We start from the raw sequence: 18791 nt of genomic DNA on the forward strand, positions 1-18791 counted from the left end.
GACTACGGCTTCGACTACTGGGGAAAAGGCACCACAGTAACCGTCAGCTCAGGTATGTAGTACAAATCAATACGATTGAAAGTTCAAATTCAACACTTAAATGATGGTTTAGAGGTTTTTTTTGTAGACATACGTTAATGGTTGACTGATGGCTAAAAAAAATAATTTAAAATGTGTTTCAAATGTTCAAATTCAAATATCCTGACATACAAGTGATGGCAAAGAACAATTTTTAATTCCATTAAATTCAGCACTAAGTTTAGTGTCTAAAAGTTTACAAATGTCATCAGGTAAAATTTACTACCTTTCAAATATATGTCACCTTGACATAAGTAAGTGTGTTTTTTACTTACTTGGCTAACTTTTAAATCAAGATTTAAGAAAAAAAAAAACTCTTAAAGTTGTGCTATTGGGATTTCATATACTAAAGCAAGGTAGATTCAGCAATGTGCTACTATGAATTTGACTACTGGGGAAAGGGCACATCGGTGACTGTTTCGTCCGGTAAGAAAATTCTTTAACTTTATAAATCCTGCCAAACAAGAACAAAATCTATATTTTAGTAAACTAAGAAAAATCATCTCGGCAAAGGTTATCACGAGTATGAATCTGAGTTGCTGCAGAAATTTCCAGTATTTTGAACTTTAAATGTTGACATTAATGTTTTATTCGCACTGTTTGTCTGTATTTTTCAGCAACACCCAAAGCCCCTTCTCTGTTTCCATTGATACAATGCGGATCTGGGACTGGAAACATGGTCACTCTCGGATGTTTGGCCGCCGACTTCACGCCATCGGACCTAACCTACACCTGGAGAAAAGACGGAGTCGATCTGAAAGACTTCATTCAGTACCCTCCAACCATGAACGGCAACTTCTACACCAAAATCAGTCAAATCCAAGTGAAGAGACAGGACTGGGACGGTAGCCCTAACTTCACTTGTGCCGCCACACATTCTACTGGAAATCTTTGGACCCCTTTCACAAGGCCAAGTAAGAATTTTTTTAAGTATGTGTGTGTATGTGTGTATACATATATATATATTTTTTTTTTCTTAATTTTCCCATAAGTTCCTCAGTCCGATGGTTAAAGAGTGATTTTATGTTTTTGGCAAAATGGGGTAAAACTGCAACAAGGACATTTGTGTTTAAAAATTAATATAAAATAGAGCAACCCAACCACCTTTTGAATTCAAATAAGACGGAGCAGTGAGGTGGAATCAGCTTATTAAACCTTTCTCAACCTGCACTAAATGTGCCGCTCATTCAGTCTTTTATTCTTTGCTAATAAACTGTGCGTCCTCTACGCCACAGAGCAAATGTCACTTCAGGCGTTTGCCATGTGTCCTGTCCTTCCATCTATCTGCCTAATCCTGATCACGCAGATATGGAAAGTGTATGTTGATTCACAACAGTCAAAAACAGACTGTTGGCTTTGCTTTAAATGTATATGCAGAAGTCGGTATGAAAACTGTTGGACTCTTACCGAGGAAACCGCACAGCCCGGTGCTTTAGTGCGGAATATTTGTCCGTGTTGCAAACTCAGCTCAACTCATGTAGAGTAAATGTAGACCTGTGAAAATGTTGTTTTCCTCTACTTCTGCATATATGATTTTTGGCTTCTGCATATATATTTTTGTGTGTTTGTATTTTTTTTTCCAGAGGAGTACTTTCACTTGCCAACTGTTAGGGTGTCGGCCTCTCCTTCCAAGGAAGAAGAAATTATGTTCTTCTGCTTTGTCAAAGACTTTGCACCCAAAAATTACAAGCTCAAATGGCTTAAAAATGACAAAGAGGTGACCTCCAAAATATCTGAGAGTAACACCCTCCTTAAAGAAGAGAGAAAGACCGCGGATGGAACCCTGTACAGTGTTGCCAGCTTCCTCACAGTAAAAAGCACTGAGTGGGTGTCAAACACCAACTTCACCTGCCAGTTTGAAGGTAGAGGGGAAGACAAGCGTCCCGTATACAAAAGTGCATCTGCAGTCTACGAAGAGCGAATTCGTAAGTCTTGTTCTTTTAATAAAAATGTTTGGTTTTTTTTATTTCCCATTTTATTGACAGCCTTCTCGTTTCTGTTCTGCTCACTCAGTCAAAAGTGGGTGCCCAACCGCTGATGTGACCATTGTCATCATCAATCCCAAGCTGGAGAAAATCTTTAGGGATAGAAAAGCACAGATCATCTGTCAAGTCACCGAGCACACGGCGTCTGTCAAGAGAATTTGGTGGGAGGACGAGGATAAAAATGAGTTAGCTACTTCCCCAGATGGCTCCCTGAGTCTCGCTCTTGACATCACGTACGATGAGTGGAGCCAGGGAAAAAGACGCCACTGCTTTGTTGAACATACACTATGGCTGGAGCCCCAATCTAAAACCTATGAAAGGAGTGTCGGTGAGCATGTTCCCATTATATCATCAAATATTTTATCAGTGCCATTGCTAGGTCTAACTGTTGTGTCATACTTGCAGGAGAAATTCAGCGTCCTTCAGTGTTCATGCTGTCTCCGATAGAGCATACTAGCACAAATATGGTCGCCCTGTCCTGCTATGTGAAAGACTTCTTCCCTCTGGAGGTTTATGTGTCTTGGCTTGTTAATGATGAGGAGATAACCCAAGAAAGCAGCTTCCACACCACAAGCCCTCTAAAATACAACGGGGCCTATGTCGCTTATGGCCATTTGATGGTCCCTCTTGATCAGTGGAAGAAAACCGATGTGGTGTATAGCTGTTTAGTTCACCATGAGTCCATGGCTAACACGACCAGAAATATTGTCAGGTCCATCGGATACAGAGACTCGGTACACACGAACCTCATCAACCTCGACCTGAAAATCCCCGACAAGTGCAAGGCCAAGTAGATGTTGCATGTCTTGTGCTTTTTGTGACTGTTTGTTGCTCGTAATGTGACATTCTGTTTGTCTTTTTACTGCAGATTCAAAATAAAAAAAAAAAAACACTCGTCAAGTCTGCTGATGTTTGTCTTTGACTTCTATGTTGTGTCACTGTGTTGTCTGAACACTCAACTGAATAGACACAAAACAAATCCCATCCTAACGTTACTTTCAGGCTTTGGTGTCATTTTGTAAGCGCACTAAAAAAAAGATATTAAGCACAATTTTAAATCAATTTATATTTATTGATATACGGAGTACAATAATGTAATTTATGTGGCATGTCTTTGCTTGTTTGTTTCCTCTACTTGGTCTTGCACACCAACCTTTAATTTTTTAAAACTTAAGTATTAATTAGAAATTCAAAAGCCAAGTCACACGGGCCGCATCGGTGATGGAGTCTTTCAAAAGCAAAGAAGTAAAATCAGCCTTGTTTTTATAATAGATGGAATTTTTAGTTCAAATGAGAAGGGATTTTGTCTTATAAGGTGTTATTAACAACAAGACACTAACATTCATTGACACAGCTCTGGTAAACCATGGGAGTGTGTTGTCACACAAATGAAGTAATTTGCTCTTTATTTTATAGTAAATTCAGATTTCCTGATTGAAACAAACAGCAGTGCTGTGCATGCGGAAGAAGACAACATGGGGGACACAGCCATCACCTTCATCTTTCTCTTCCTCATTACACTCCTGTTCAGCATTGCCACCACCGCCTTCAAGGTACGGAAATACTAATTAAGGCTTGTTTAAAAAACATTAAAATTAACAGGAGATACAAATGGCCGTTTTACATTTGCACTCTAGGCTGCATGTAATCATATTACTTCATATCACAAAGCATGTTCACTGTCTATATCATCAATGGTTTATTAGCTGCAATAATATGAAACCACCGGCATTAAAGCTCAAATGTTGGTTTATGTATATATGGTGAGATATACACTTTGAACGAGTGGTTGCTTAAATAAATACAGATAATTACTAAATAAAATAGAAGCAGAAGATCGTCTGTGTCTTCTATTTCTAAATCAAAGGAAAATTCAGTTGCCCACTTGAAAAACACTCACTTGAAGATCATGTATTGAAAGAAATGTTGGAAGATTCGATAACGATATTACAGACCTGTGTTGTGTGTGTGTGTGTGTGTGTGTGTGTGTGTGTGTGTGTGTGTGTGTGTGTGTGTGTGTGTGTGTGTGTGTGTGTGTGTGTGTGTCAATAAGATGTCCTAATTATTTTTTCTTTCTACTGGTGTTTCAGATTAAATGAAAAGAAAAAAGGAAAATCTCACCCAAATTATATTTTGTCAAGTTTGTCTTAAATTCATGTCACGTGAGTAATCACAACTGTCCGTACGATGTCATTCGCTGTCTAGTTATAAAATAAATGTTTTAAATGAACCTAACTGTTTTGTCATCTTTTTTCCCCCATTTTTGGTCTCTTTTTTAACTGTTTTTTTTTTTTTTTTTTAAATCTGTTTGAAAAGTGTTTTATGATTAGGTTGAACTCATCAGACAGTGTGCATTATCGAATATACTGTTATACCCATCAACTCTACAGCACCTGGAAATTGGTGGTCTGCGAGAATCTCAACATGTAAATTAGAAATGTAATGCATGGTTAGTTTTTGAGTGCAATGAAACGAAATCGCCGACTAAAAGCCAAAATGAAGCTGTAAGAATAGGTTAAAAATATGCACGATACCAAATGTAAATCGATGTGAGATATTTAAATGTGCGCTCCTTCTCTGTTACTGGCATGACCACGCCTCACACCTGCTGTCTGTGATGCACCGTTGCTCCCTGCACTGTTTCAGTTCTCTGTTTTTGGTGCTTTTCTGAGACCTGGGTGTTGCTTAATGTTTCCGCCTGCTGCAGACCTTGATCTTGAACCCTGACACACTGTTAGCCTTCTCCACCTCATTGTAAAAGTCTGCCACCGAGATCCAATGAATGGCATATTGCTTTACATTCTCAAAAGGGGAAAAACTTTCTATCACTTCAAACTAAAATTTGAAGTGACGTGAATTAAGCTGGCAACTTAATAATTTCTCCATTCTATCCCAGAACAGCGAGTAGTTCCGCCAAATATCACACTACAGCCTGTCTGGGATGGAGAACTTGGGGCCTCGCCTGTCAGGCTGATTTGCACTCTCAGTGGCTTCTTCCCTGAAAAGCTGAGTGTGAAATGGCAGCGGGACAATCAAACTTTAGATATTCCTCAGAGCCAAAGGATGCTCCAGAGTGTAGAGAAGCCGGAGAAAACGTTCAGCCTGAGCAGTGAAATTCAGCCTGATATGCAAGAGTGGGAAGACGGCTCAAACTTTATCTGCAACACCAGTCACAACAACATGGAATTCATAAAAACCACTAATGTTTGTCAGAGTAAGTACAGACACCTGCTGCCTCAAATCCTTACCAGAAGTCTTCACTGTCCACTTGAACAATTTACTTCATGTCAATTCAATTCATTTAACATCATCTATTTGTCTCTCCTACAGTACACGGGAGCTTTGTTCCATCCATTCATGTGGAGATTCCCAGCTTCAGAAAGGTGGTGATGGAAAGGTCAGAGGTGGTGGCAAAGTGCTCAGTCCGTACTGTCTTCAATGCCAAGGTGACCTGGACAATGGACGGAAAGCCTTCAATCGCCAAAGCCAGTCAAAGCAAAAACCACACTCATTTAATAAGCAGTCTGAAGATTTCCCTCAGTGAGTGGGAAAAGCTGAAGCTTCTTCAGTGTAAAGCTCTTCATCGCTGCTTCTCATCCACCGAGAAGACCGTACGCATCTCAGGTAAGTTTAATGTGAAAAAGCCACAGTTTTAAAATAAACCAGCAAAAATACAACTGTGTTTTTTGTCTTTCTCACCCAGAATCTGAAGCTGCAGCACCACAGGTTGAGATCAGGAGATCTCTCAGAGATTTTCTGAATGGAAACAGTGCTGTGCTGGAGTGTGTCGTCACACCATCCTCCTCCAGTGACCTGTGCATCACCTTTCAAGCCGACGGCGTGGACATCTCTGGAAAAAACTTTGTTGATTTCTCTAAAGCGTCAGGCATCAGTTTAATCAGTAGAACCTTTGCAGTTCCTTCAACTCACTGGAAGAAAGATGCAACATTCAGCTGCACAGTCAATCAAGGCTTCTCTGGCTCTGTCAATTCCACCTCCACAGGAAGGCTTTTTGGTGAGTTAAACATCCCATCCATGTTTCAAAACATTACTAGTGTGTGACAAACAGCTTCAGTGATGCTGTTATTCTTATCTCACCTAGTTGACCCATCACTGGACCTCCTCTTGGTCCACAGTGAGGACTCAGGAACACAGAAACTCTTGTGCACTGGAGGGGGCTTCAACCCCCAAATTCAATGGTTTCCTCATGGAGCATTGAATGCAACCTATGACATCAGCATGGGTGCAGATGGGCGCGTGGCAGTAACCAGTCACCTCCATGTTCCTCAGAATGAGTGGAAGACAGGGAAACCATACACATGTCAAGTGTCTGACATGTCTTTGAACAGCAGTGTAAACAAGAGCATCAGCTTCTGTTCAGGTGACACAATCATGTACAAACAAATCAAGACATCCTGTATCATAGACTGAAGATTCACCTGTTTATTGAGAAAACAGAACCAGAACTACACGCACTCACAAGAGAGCAGTGCAGTTCAATGGTGACATCTATTGACAATGTGCTGTATTACAACATAAGAGAATCACTCTTTGAAAGCTGAACTGTAAAATGTCTTTATTTGGTTTGTAAAGTTTTTTGTATTTGTGTTGATTCTGTAGTAACTCCTGCATCATCTCAGAGAGTCAGTGTGTATATTCAAGGACCACCTATCCGAGGGTTTGAGGCCAACGGACCGGTGACCATCAGCTGTCTCCTGGTCGGATCAAGTCTGACTGATTTCTCCATCACTTGGAAAGTAGATGGGAAAGAAACTTCCGTCTTTTCCCCCACGGAGCCACCAGTGAAACATAAGAATGGAACACAGACTTTACAGAGTTTCCTCAATGTGTCATCAGAGGATTGGTTTGGACATAAAGTCGTGTCCTGTGAGGGAAAACATCGTTGTTCTGACCAGGGTTACGAGAACCATGTCAGCAAAAGTAAAGGTAATCTTCATCCAAGTCTTCTTGATTCAGATTATATCATCTTATGTTGTGATATTTTAATGACATTGATGGCAGTATTGATGAAACATTTTCTGATTTTGTCTTTATCTGCCTCTAAAGCTCCAAGTCCTCCAGCAGTCCAGATAATGCAGCCATCTGCCCCCCAGTTGTCCACATCACAAGTCCTTCCACTCACTTGCATAGTTTCTGGATTCTTTCCATCAAATATTCTATTGTTCTGGAAAGAGAACGACCAGAGAGTTCCATCATCTCGCTACACCAATAGCGACCCGTGGAAATATCCAGGAAGCAGCACATATTCAATGAGCAGCCTCCTGAACACCTCTAAAACAGAGGACAAAGACTCGACCTATTCTTGTGTTGTCCAGCACGAGTCATCCAAAAACCCCTTCATCAGCACCGTAAAGGATGTGTTTGGTAAGTGGAAAAATTAATTATTAATAATAACTAACATTTTTGTTGTCTCTGAACATCACATCAACACTTGTCACTGTGATTACCTGAGTAATTTATAAGGTTTTTCATAGCGTTCCCTCAACCCTACAGATACATTTCCAAACTAGTCTCAGGGCTAAATCCAAATACATGACTTTTAAAGCTCAGCCAACATTAGTTACTTCACAAGAGTCTACAAGTATCGATAATTAAAAGTTTGGAATTAGCCCCCAAACAACAACGTTCATGTCCAATGCCTACATTGAAGTGAATGTATAAAAATAAAAATAAAAATTATTGTTTCAAATTTCAGAACAGCGAGTCGTTCCACCAAATATCACACTACAGCCTGTCTGGGATGGAGAACTTGGGGCCTCGCCTGTCAGGCTGATTTGCACTCTCAGTGGCTTCTTCCCTGAAAAGCTGAGTGTGAAATGGCAGCGGGACAATCAAACTTTAGATATTCCTCAGAGCCAAAGGATGCTCCAGAGTGTAGAGAAGCCGGAGAAAACGTTCAGCCTGAGCAGTGAAATTCAGCCTGATATGCAAGAGTGGGAAGACGGCTCAAATTTTATCTGCAACACCAGTCACAACAACATGGAATTCATAAAATCCACTAATGTTTGTCAGAGTAAGTACAGACACCTGCTGCCTCAGATCCTTACCAGAAGTCTTCACTGTCCACTTGAACAATTTACTTCATGTCAATTCAATTCATTTAACATCATCTACTTGACTCTCCTACAGTACACGGGAGCTTTGTTCCATCCATTCATGTGGAGATTCCCAGCCTCAGAAAGGTGGTGATGGAAGAGTCAGAGGTGGTGGCAAAGTGCTCAGTCCGTACTGTCTTCAATGCCAAGGTGACCTGGACAATGGACGGAAAGCCTTCAATCGCCAAAGCCAGTCAAAGCAAAAACCACACTCATTTAATAAGCAGTCTGAAGATTTCCCTCAGTGAGTGGGAAAAGCTGAAGCTTCTTCAGTGTAAAGCTCTTCATCGCTGCTTCTCATCCACCGAGAAGACCGTACGCATCTCAGGTAAGTTTAATGTGAAAAAGCCACAGTTTTAAAATAAACCAGCAAAAATACAACTGTGTTTTTTGTCTTTCTCACCCAGAATCTGAAGCTGCAGCACCACAGGTTGAGATCAGGAGATCTCTCAGAGATTTTCTGAATGGAAACAGTGCTGTGCTGGAGTGTGTCGTCACACCATCCTCCTCCAGTGACCTGTGCATCACCTTTCAAGCCGACGGCGTGGACATCTCTGGAAAAAACTTTGTTGATTTCTCTAAAGCGTCAGGCATCAGTTTAATCAGTAGAACCTTTGCAGTTCCTTCAACTCACTGGAAGAAAGATGCAACATTCAGCTGCACAGTCAATCAAGGCTTCTCTGGCTCTGTCAATTCCACCTCCACAGGAAGGCTTTTTGGTGAGTTAAACATCCCATCCATGTTTCAAAACATTACTAGTGTGTGACAAACAGCTTCAGTGATGCTGTTATTCTTATCTCACCTAGTTGACCCATCACTGGACCTCCTCTTGGTCCACAGTGAGGACTCAGGAACACAGAAACTCTTGTGCGCTGGAGGGGGCTTCAACCCCCAAATTCAATGGTTTCCTCATGGAGCATTGAATGCAACCTATGACATCAGCATGGGTGCAGATGGGCGCGTGGCAGTAACCAGTCACCTCCATGTTCCTCAGAATGAGTGGAAGACAGGGAAACCATACACATGTCAAGTGTCTGACATGTCTTTGAACAGCAGTGTAAACAAGAGCATCAGCTTCTGTTCAGGTGACACAATCATGTACAAACAAATCAAGACATCCTGTATCATAGACTGAAGATTCACCTGTTTATTGAGAAAACAGAACCAGAACTACACGCACTCACAAGAGAGCAGTGCAGTTCAATGGTGACATCTATTGACAATGTGCTGTATTACAACATAAGAGAATCACTCTTTGAAAGCTGAACTGTAAAATGTCTTTATTTGGTTTGTAAAGTTTTTTGTATTTGTGTTGATTCTGTAGTAACTCCTGCATCATCTCAGAGAGTCAGTGTGTATATTCAAGGACCACCTATCCGAGGGTTTGAGGCCAACGGACCGGTGACCATCAGCTGTCTCCTGGTCGGATCAAGTCTGACTGATTTCTCCATCACTTGGAAAGTAGATGGGAAAGAAACTTCCGTCTTTTCCCCCACGGAGCCACCAGTGAAACATAAGAATGGAACACAGACTTTACAGAGTTTCCTCAATGTGTCATCAGAGGATTGGTTTGGACATAAAGTCGTGTCCTGTGAGGGAAAACATCGTTGTTCTGACCAGGGTTACGAGAACCATGTCAGCAAAAGTAAAGGTAATCTTCATCCAAGTCTTCTTGATTCAGATTATATCATCTTATGTTGTGATATTTTAATGACATTGATGGCAGTATTGATGAAACATTTTCTGATTTTGTCTTTATCTGCCTCTAAAGCTCCAAGTCCTCCAGCAGTCCAGATAATGCAGCCATCTGCCCCCCAGTTGTCCACATCACAAGTCCTTCCACTCACTTGCATAGTTTCTGGATTCTTTCCATCAAATATTCTATTGTTCTGGAAAGAGAACGACCAGAGAGTTCCATCATCTCGCTACACCAATAGCGACCCGTGGAAATATCCAGGAAGCAGCACATATTCAATGAGCAGCCTCCTGAACACCTCTAAAACAGAGGACAAAGACTCGACCTATTCTTGTGTTGTCCAGCACGAGTCATCCAAAAACCCCTTCATCAGCACCGTAAAGGATGTGTTTGGTAAGTGGAAAAATTAATTATTAATAATAACTAACATTTTTGTTGTCTCTGAACATCACATCAACACTTGTCACTGTGATTACCTGAGTAATTTATAAGGTTTTTCATAGCGTTCCCTCAACCCTACAGATACATTTCCAAACTAGTCTCAGGGCTAAATCCAAATACATGACTTTTAAAGCTCAGCCAACATTAGTTACTTCACAAGAGTCTACAAGTATCGATAATTAAAAGTTTGGAATTAGCCCCCAAACAACAACGTTCATGTCCAATGCCTACATTGAAGTGAATGTATAAAAATAAAAATAAAAATTATTGTTTCAAATTTCAGAACAGCGAGTCGTTCCACCAAATATCACACTACAGCCTGTCTGGGATGGAGAACTTGGGGCCTCGCCTGTCAGGCTGATTTGCACTCTCAGTGGCTTCTTCCCTGAAAAGCTGAGTGTGAAATGGCAGCGGGACAATCAAACTTTAGATATTCCTCAGAGCCAAAGGATGCTCCAGAGTGTAGAGAAGCCGGAGAAAACGTTCAGCCTGAGCAGTGAAATTCAGCCTGATATGCAAGAGTGGGAAGACGGCTCAAACTTTATCTGCAACACCAGTCACAACAACATGGAATTCATAAAATCCACTAATGTTTGTCAGAGTAAGTACAGACACCTGCTGCCTCAGATCCTTACCAGAAGTCTTCACTGTCCACTTGAACAATTTACTTCATGTCAATTCAATTCATTTAACATCATCTACTTGACTCTCCTACAGTACACGGGAGCTTTGTTCCATCCATTCATGTGGAGATTCCCAGCTTCAGAAAGGTGGTGATGGAAGAGTCAGAGGTGGTGGCAAAGTGCTCAGTCCGTACTGTCTTCAATGCCAAGGTGACCTGGACAATGGACGGAAAGCCTTCAATCGCCAAAGCCAGTCAAAGCAAAAACCACACTCATTTAATAAGCAGTCTGAAGATTTCCCTCAGTGAGTGGGAAAAGCTGAAGCTTCTTCAGTGTAAAGCTCTTCATCGCTGCTTCTCATCCACCGAGAAGACCGTACGCATCTCAGGTAAGTTTAATGTGAAAAAGCCACAGTTTTAAAATAAACCAGCAAAAATACAACTGTGTTTTTTGTCTTTCTCACCCAGAATCTGAAGCTGCAACACCACAGGTTGAGATCAGGAGATCTCTCAGAGATTTTCTGAATGGAAACAGTGCTGTGCTGGAGTGTGTCGTCACACCATCCTCCTCCAGTGACCTGTGCATCACCTTTCAAGCCGACGGCGTGGACATCTCTGGAAAAAACTTTGTTGATTTCTCTAAAGCGTCAGGCATCAGTTTAATCAGTAGAACCTTTGCAGTTCCTTCAACTCACTGGAAGAAAGATGCAACATTCAGCTGCACAGTCAATCAAGGCTTCTCTGGCTCTGTCAATTCCACCTCCACAGGAAGGCTTTTTGGTGAGTTAAACATCCCATCCATGTTTCAAAACATTACTAGTGTGTGACAAACAGCTTCAGTGATGCTGTTATTCTTATCTCACCTAGTTGACCCATCACTGGACCTCCTCTTGGTCCACAGTGAGGACTCAGGAACACAGAAACTCTTGTGCGCTGGAGGGGGCTTCAACCCCCAAATTCAATGGTTTCCTCATGGAGCATTGAATGCAACCTATGACATCAGCATGGGTGCAGATGGGCGCGTGGCAGTAACCAGTCACCTCCATGTTCCTCAGAATGAGTGGAAGACAGGGAAACCATACACATGTCAAGTGTCTGACATGTCTTTGAACAGCAGTGTAAACAAGAGCATCAGCTTCTGTTCAGGTGACACAATCATGTACAAACAAATCAAGACATCCTGTATCATAGACTGAAGATTCACCTGTTTATTGAGAAAACAGAACCAGAACTACACGCACTCACAAGAGAGCAGTGCAGTTCAATGGTGACATCTATTGACAATGTGCTGTATTACAACATAAGACAATCACTCTTTGAAAGCTGAACTGTAAAATGTCTTTATTTGGTTTGTAAAGTTTTTTGTATTTGTGTTGATTCTGTAGTAACTCCTGCATCATCTCAGAGAGTCAGTGTGTATATTCAAGGACCACCTATCCGAGGGTTTGAGGCCAACGGACCGGTGACCATCAGCTGTCTCCTGGTCGGATCAAGTCTGACTGATTTCTCCATCACTTGGAAAGTAGATGGGAAAGAAACTTCCGTCTTTTCCCCCACGGAGCCACCAGTGAAACATAAGAATGGAACACAGACTTTACAGAGTTTCCTCAATGTGTCATCAGAGGATTGGTTTGGACATAAAGTCGTGTCCTGTGAGGGAAAACATCGTTGTTCTGACCAGGGTTACGAGAACCATGTCAGCAAAAGTAAAGGTAATCTTCATCCAAGTCTTCTTGATTCAGATTATGTCATCTTATGTTGTGATATTTTAATGACATTGATGGCAGTATTGATGAAACATTTTCTGATTTTGTCTTTATCTGCCTCTAAAGCTCCAAGTCCTCCAGCAGTCCAGATAATGCAGCCATCTGCCCCCCAGTTGTCCACATCACAAGTCCTTCCACTCACTTGCATAGTTTCTGGATTCTTTCCATCAAATATTCTATTGTTCTGGAAAGAGAACGACCAGAGAGTTCCATCATCTCGCTACACCAATAGCGACCCGTGGAAATATCCAGGAAGCAGCACATATTCAATGAGCAGCCTCCTGAACACCTCTAAAACAGAGGACAAAGACTCGACATATTCTTGTGTTGTCCAGCACGAGTCATCCAAAAACCCCTTCATCAGCACCGTAAAGGATGTGTTTGGTAAGTGGAAAAATTAATTATTAATAATAACTAACATTTTTGTTGTCTCTGAACATCACATCAACACTTGTCACTGTGATTACCTGAGTAATTTATAAGGTTTTTCATAGCGTTCCCTCAACCCTACAGATACATTTCCAAACTAGTCTCAGGGCTAAATCCAAATACATGACTTTTAAAGCTCAGCCAACATTAGTTACTTCACAAGAGTCTACAAGTATCGATAATTAAAAGTTTGGAATTAGCCCCCAAACAACAACGTTCATGTCCAATGCCTACATTGAAGTGAATGTATAAAAATAAAAATAAAAATTATTGTTTCAAATTTCAGAACAGCGAGTCGTTCCACCAAATATCACACTACAGCCTGTCTGGGATGGAGAACTTGGGGCCTCGCCTGTCAGGCTGATTTGCACTCTCAGTGGCTTCTTCCCTGAAAAGCTGAGTGTGAAATGGCAGCGGGACAATCAAACTTTAGATATTCCTCAGAGCCAAAGGATGCTCCAGAGTGTAGAGAAGCCGGAGAAAACGTTCAGCCTGAGCAGTGAAATTCAGCCTGATATGCAAGAGTGGGAAGACGGCTCAAACTTTATCTGCAACACCAGTCACAACAACATGGAATTCATAAAATCCACTAATGTTTGTCAGAGTAAGTACAGACACCTGCTGCCTCAGATCCTTACCAGAAGTCTTCACTGTCCACTTGAACAATTTACTTCATGTCAATTCAATTCATTTAACATCATCTACTTGACTCTCCTACAGTACACGGGAGCTTTGTTCCATCCATTCATGTGGAGATTCCCAGCTTCAGAAAGGTGGTGATGGAAGAGTCAGAGGTGGTGGCAAAGTGCTCAGTCCGTACTGTCTTCAATGCCAAGGTGACCTGGACAATGGACGGAAAGCCTTCAATCGCCAAAGCCAGTCAAAGCAAAAACCACACTCATTTAATAAGCAGTCTGAAGATTTCCCTCAGTGAGTGGGAAAAGCTGAAGCTTCTTCAGTGTAAAGCTCTTCATCGCTGCTTCTCATCCACCGAGAAGACCGTACGCATCTCAGGTAAGTTTAATGTGAAAAAGCCACAGTTTTAAAATAAACCAGCAAAAATACAACTGTGTTTTTTGTCTTTCTCACCCAGAATCTGAAGCTGCAACACCACAGGTTGAGATCAGGAGATCTCTCAGAGATTTTCTGAATGGAAACAGTGCTGTGCTGGAGTGTGTCGTCACACCATCCTCCTCCAGTGACCTGTGCATCACCTTTCAAGCCGACGGCGTGGACATCTCTGGAAAAAACTTTGTTGATTTCTCTAAAGCGTCAGGCATCAGTTTAATCAGTAGAACCTTTGCAGTTCCTTCAACTCACTGGAAGAAAGATGCAACATTCAGCTGCACAGTCAATCAAGGCTTCTCTGGCTCTGTCAATTCCACCTCCACAGGAAGGCTTTTTGGTGAGTTAAACATCCCATCCATGTTTCAAAACATTACTAGTGTGTGACAAACAGCTTCAGTGATGCTGTTATTCTTATCTCACCTAGTTGACCCATCACTGGACCTCCTCTTGGTCCACAGTGAGGACTCAGGAACACAGAAACTCTTGTGCGCTGGAGGGGGCTTCAACCCCCAAATTCAATGGTTTCCTCATGGAGCATTGAATGCAACCTATGACATCAGCATGGGTGCAGATGGGCGCGTGGCAGTAACCAGTCACCTCCATGTTCCTCAGAATGAGTGGAAGACAGGGAAACCATACACATGTCAAGTGTCTGACATGTCTTTGAACAGCAGTGTAAACAAGAGCATCAGCTTCTGTTCAGGTGACACAATCATGTACAAACAAATCAAGACATCCTGTATCATAGACTGAAGATTCACCTGTTTATTGAGAAAACAGAACCAGAACTACACGCACTCACAAGAGAGCAGTGCAGTTCAATGGTGACATCTATTGACAATGTGCTGTATTACAACATAAGAGAATCACTCTTTGAAAGCTGAACTGTAAAATGTCTTTATTTGGTTTGTAAAGTTTTTTGTATTTGTGTTGATTCTGTAGTAACTCCTGCATCATCTCAGAGAGTCAGTGTGTATATTCAAGGACCACCTATCCGAGGGTTTGAGGCCAACGGACCGGTGACCATCAGCTGTCTCCTGGTCGGATCAAGTCTGACTGATTTCTCCATCACTTGGAAAGTAGATGGGAAAGAAACTTCCGTCTTTTCCCCCACGGAGCCACCAGTGAAACATAAGAATGGAACACAGACTTTACAGAGTTTCCTCAATGTGTCATCAGAGGATTGGTTTGGACATAAAGTCGTGTCCTGTGAGGGAAAACATCGTTGTTCTGACCAGGGTTACGAGAACCATGTCAGCAAAAGTAAAGGTAATCTTCATCCAAGTCTTCTTGATTCAGATTATGTCATCTTATGTTGTGATATTTTAATGACATTGATGGCAGTATTGATGAAACATTTTCTGATTTTGTCTTTATCTGCCTCTAAAGCTCCAAGTCCTCCAGCAGTCCAGATAATGCAGCCATCTGCCCCCCAGTTGTCCACATCACAAGTCCTTCCACTCACTTGCATAGTTTCTGGATTCTTTCCATCAAATATTCTATTGTTCTGGAAAGAGAACGACCAGAGAGTTCCATCATCTCGCTACACCAATAGCGACCCGTGGAAATATCCAGGAAGCAGCACATATTCAATGAGCAGCCTCCTGAACACCTCTAAAACAGAGGACAAAGACTCGACATATTCTTGTGTTGTCCAGCACGAGTCATCCAAAAACCCCTTCATCAGCACCGTAAAGGATGTGTTTGGTAAGTGGAAAAATTAATTATTAATAATAACTAACATTTTTGTTGTCTCTGAACATCACATCAACACTTGTCACTGTGATTACCTGAGTAATTTATAAGGTTTTTCATAGCGTTCCCTCAACCCTACAGATACATTTCCAAACTAGTCTCAGGGCTAAATCCAAATACATGACTTTTAAAGCTCAGCCAACATTAGTTACTTCACAAGAGTCTACAAGTATCGATAATTAAAAGTTTGGAATTAGCCCCCAAACAACAACGTTCATGTCCAATGCCTACATTGAAGTGAATGTATAAAAATAAAAATAAAAATTATTGTTTCAAATTTCAGAACAGCGAGTCGTTCCACCAAATATCACACTACAGCCTGTCTGGGATGGAGAACTTGGGGCCTCGCCTGTCAGGCTGATTTGCACTCTCAGTGGCTTCTTCCCTGAAAAGCTGAGTGTGAAATGGCAGCGGGACAATCAAACTTTAGATATTCCTCAGAGCCAAAGGATGCTCCAGAGTGTAGAGAAGCCGGAGAAAACGTTCAGCCTGAGCAGTGAAATTCAGCCTGATATGCAAGAGTGGGAAGACGGCTCAAACTTTATCTGCAACACCAGTCACAACAACATGGAATTCATAAAATCCACTAATGTTTGTCAGAGTAAGTACAGACACCTGCTGCCTCAGATCCTTACCAGAAGTCTTCACTGTCCACTTGAACAATTTACTTCATGTCAATTCAATTCATTTAACATCATCTACTTGACTCTCCTACAGTACACGGGAGCTTTGTTCCATCCATTCATGTGGAGATTCCCAGCTTCAGAAAGGTGGTGATGGAAGAGTCAGAGGTGGTGGCAAAGTGCTCAGTCCGTACTGTCTTCAATGCCAAGGTGACCTGGACAATGGACGGAAAGCCTTCAATCGCCAAAGCCAGTCAAAGCAAAAACCACACTCATTTAATAAGCAGTCTGAAGATTTCCCTCAGTGAGTGGGAAAAGCTGAAGCTTCTTCAGTGTAAAGCTCTTCATCGCTGCTTCTCATCCACCGAGAAGACCGTACGCATCTCAGGTAAGTTTAATGTGAAAAAGCCACAGTTTTAAAATAAACCAGCAAAAATACAACTGTGTTTTTTGTCTTTCTCACCCAGAATCTGAAGCTGCAGCACCACAGGTTGAGATCAGGAGATCTCTCAGAGATTTTCTGAATGGAAACAGTGCTGTGCTGGAGTGTGTCGTCACACCATCCTCCTCCAGTGACCTGTGCATCACCTTTCAAGCCGACGGCGTGGACATCTCTGGAAAAAACTTTGTTGATTTCTCTAAAGCGTCAGGCATCAGTTTAATCAGTAGAACCTTTGCAGTTCCTTCAACTCACTGGAAGAAAGATGCAACATTCAGCTGCACAGTCAATCAAGGCTTCTCTGGCTCTGTCAATTCCACCTCCACAGGAAGGCTTTTTGGTGAGTTAAACATCCCATCCATGTTTCAAAACATTACTAGTGTGTGACAAACAGCTTCAGTGATGCTGTTATTCTTATCTCACCTAGTTGACCCATCACTGGACCTCCTCTTGGTCCACAGTGAGGACTCAGGAACACAGAAACTCTTGTGCGCTGGAGGGGGCTTCAACCCCCAAATTCAATGGTTTCCTCATGGAGCATTGAATGCAACCTATGACATCAGCATGGGTGCAGATGGGCGCGTGGCAGTAACCAGTCACCTCCATGTTCCTCAGAATGAGTGGAAGACAGGGAAACCATACACATGTCAAGTGTCTGACATGTCTTTGAACAGCAGTGTAAACAAGAGCATCAGCTTCTGTTCAGGTGACACAATCATGTACAAACAAATCAAGACATCCTGTATCATAGACTGAAGATTCACCTGTTTATTGAGAAAACAGAACCAGAACTACACGCACTCACAAGAGAGCAGTGCAGTTCAATGGTGACATCTATTGACAATGTGCTGTATTACAACATAAGAGAATCACTCTTTGAAAGCTGAACTGTAAAATGTCTTTATTTGGTTTGTAAAGTTTTTTGTATTTGTGTTGATTCTGTAGTAACTCCTGCATCATCTCAGAGAGTCAGTGTGTATATTCAAGGACCACCTATCCGAGGGTTTGAGGCCAACGGACCGGTGACCATCAGCTGTCTCCTGGTCGGATCAAGTCTGACTGATTTCTCCATCACTTGGAAAGTAGATGGGAAAGAAACTTCCGTCTTTTCCCCCACGGAGCCACCAGTGAAACATAAGAATGGAACACAGACTTTACAGAGTTTCCTCAATGTGTCATCAGAGGATTGGTTTGGACATAAAGTCGTGTCCTGTGAGGGAAAACATCGTTGTTCTGACCAGGGTTACGAGAACCATGTCAGCAAAAGTAAAGGTAATCTTCATCCAAGTCTTCTTGATTCAGATTATGTCATCTTATGTTGTGATATTTTAATGACATTGATGGCAGTATTGATGAAACATTTTCTGATTTTGTCTTTATCTGCCTCTAAAGCTCCAAGTCCTCCAGCAGTCCAGATAATGCAGCCATCTGCCCCCCAGTTGTCCACATCACAAGTCCTTCCACTCACTTGCATAGTTTCTGGATTCTTTCCATCAAATATTCTATTGTTCTGGAAAGAGAACGACCAGAGAGTTCCATCATCTCGCTACACCAATAGCGACCCGTGGAAATATCCAGGAAGCAGCACATATTCAATGAGCAGCCTCCTGAACACCTCTAAAACAGAGGACAAAGACTCGACATATTCTTGTGTTGTCCAGCACGAGTCATCCAAAAACCCCTTCATCAGCACCGTAAAGGATGTGTTTGGTAAGTGGAAAAATTAATTATTAATAATAACTAACATTTTTGTTGTCTCTGAACATCACATCA

The 18791-nt window shown here is 41.8% G+C and overlaps 2 protein-coding genes and 1 non-coding gene across 3 annotated transcripts in view; all 3 read left to right on the forward strand.

Moving 5' to 3' along the window:
* Positions 1 to 13105, forward strand: part of LOC101075124 (uncharacterized) — a 65591-nt gene extending 52486 nt beyond the window's left edge. Inside the window, exons 3-19 of the mRNA XM_029836688.1 lie at positions 9 to 52; positions 696 to 992; positions 4960 to 5277; positions 5394 to 5687; positions 5767 to 6078; positions 6166 to 6444; positions 8214 to 8507; positions 8587 to 8898; positions 8986 to 9264; positions 9504 to 9830; positions 9951 to 10268; positions 10600 to 10917; positions 11034 to 11327; positions 11407 to 11718; positions 11806 to 12084; positions 12324 to 12650; positions 12771 to 13105. Coding sequence (XP_029692548.1) covers positions 9 to 52; positions 696 to 992; positions 4960 to 5277; positions 5394 to 5687; positions 5767 to 6078; positions 6166 to 6444; positions 8214 to 8507; positions 8587 to 8898; positions 8986 to 9264; positions 9504 to 9830; positions 9951 to 10268; positions 10600 to 10917; positions 11034 to 11327; positions 11407 to 11718; positions 11806 to 12084; positions 12324 to 12650; positions 12771 to 13105 — 4939 coding nt within the window. The remainder of the gene's footprint in view (positions 1 to 8; positions 53 to 695; positions 993 to 4959; positions 5278 to 5393; positions 5688 to 5766; positions 6079 to 6165; positions 6445 to 8213; positions 8508 to 8586; positions 8899 to 8985; positions 9265 to 9503; positions 9831 to 9950; positions 10269 to 10599; positions 10918 to 11033; positions 11328 to 11406; positions 11719 to 11805; positions 12085 to 12323; positions 12651 to 12770) is intronic.
* Positions 3479 to 4293, forward strand: LOC445922 (uncharacterized). The gene is made up of 2 exons (XR_003888642.1): positions 3479 to 3616; positions 4154 to 4293. It is a non-coding gene; the product is annotated as an uncharacterized protein (transcript).
* A 304-nt stretch (positions 13106 to 13409) lies between the features above and the next one.
* LOC115249976 (uncharacterized) lies at positions 13410 to 18745 on the forward strand. The gene is made up of 12 exons (XM_029836689.1): positions 13410 to 13737; positions 13854 to 14147; positions 14227 to 14538; positions 14626 to 14904; positions 15144 to 15470; positions 15591 to 15908; positions 16240 to 16557; positions 16674 to 16967; positions 17047 to 17358; positions 17446 to 17724; positions 17964 to 18290; positions 18411 to 18745. The coding sequence occupies exons 1-12, from the start codon at positions 13587 to 13589 to the stop codon at positions 18743 to 18745; spliced, it is 3546 nt and encodes a 1181-aa protein (XP_029692549.1). The 5' UTR covers positions 13410 to 13586.
* The last annotated feature ends 46 nt before the right edge of the window (positions 18746 to 18791 follow it).

This window comes from Takifugu rubripes, chromosome 5, assembly GCF_901000725.2.
Source record: "Takifugu rubripes chromosome 5, fTakRub1.2, whole genome shotgun sequence".
Taxonomy (NCBI): Eukaryota; Metazoa; Chordata; class Actinopteri; order Tetraodontiformes; family Tetraodontidae; genus Takifugu; species Takifugu rubripes.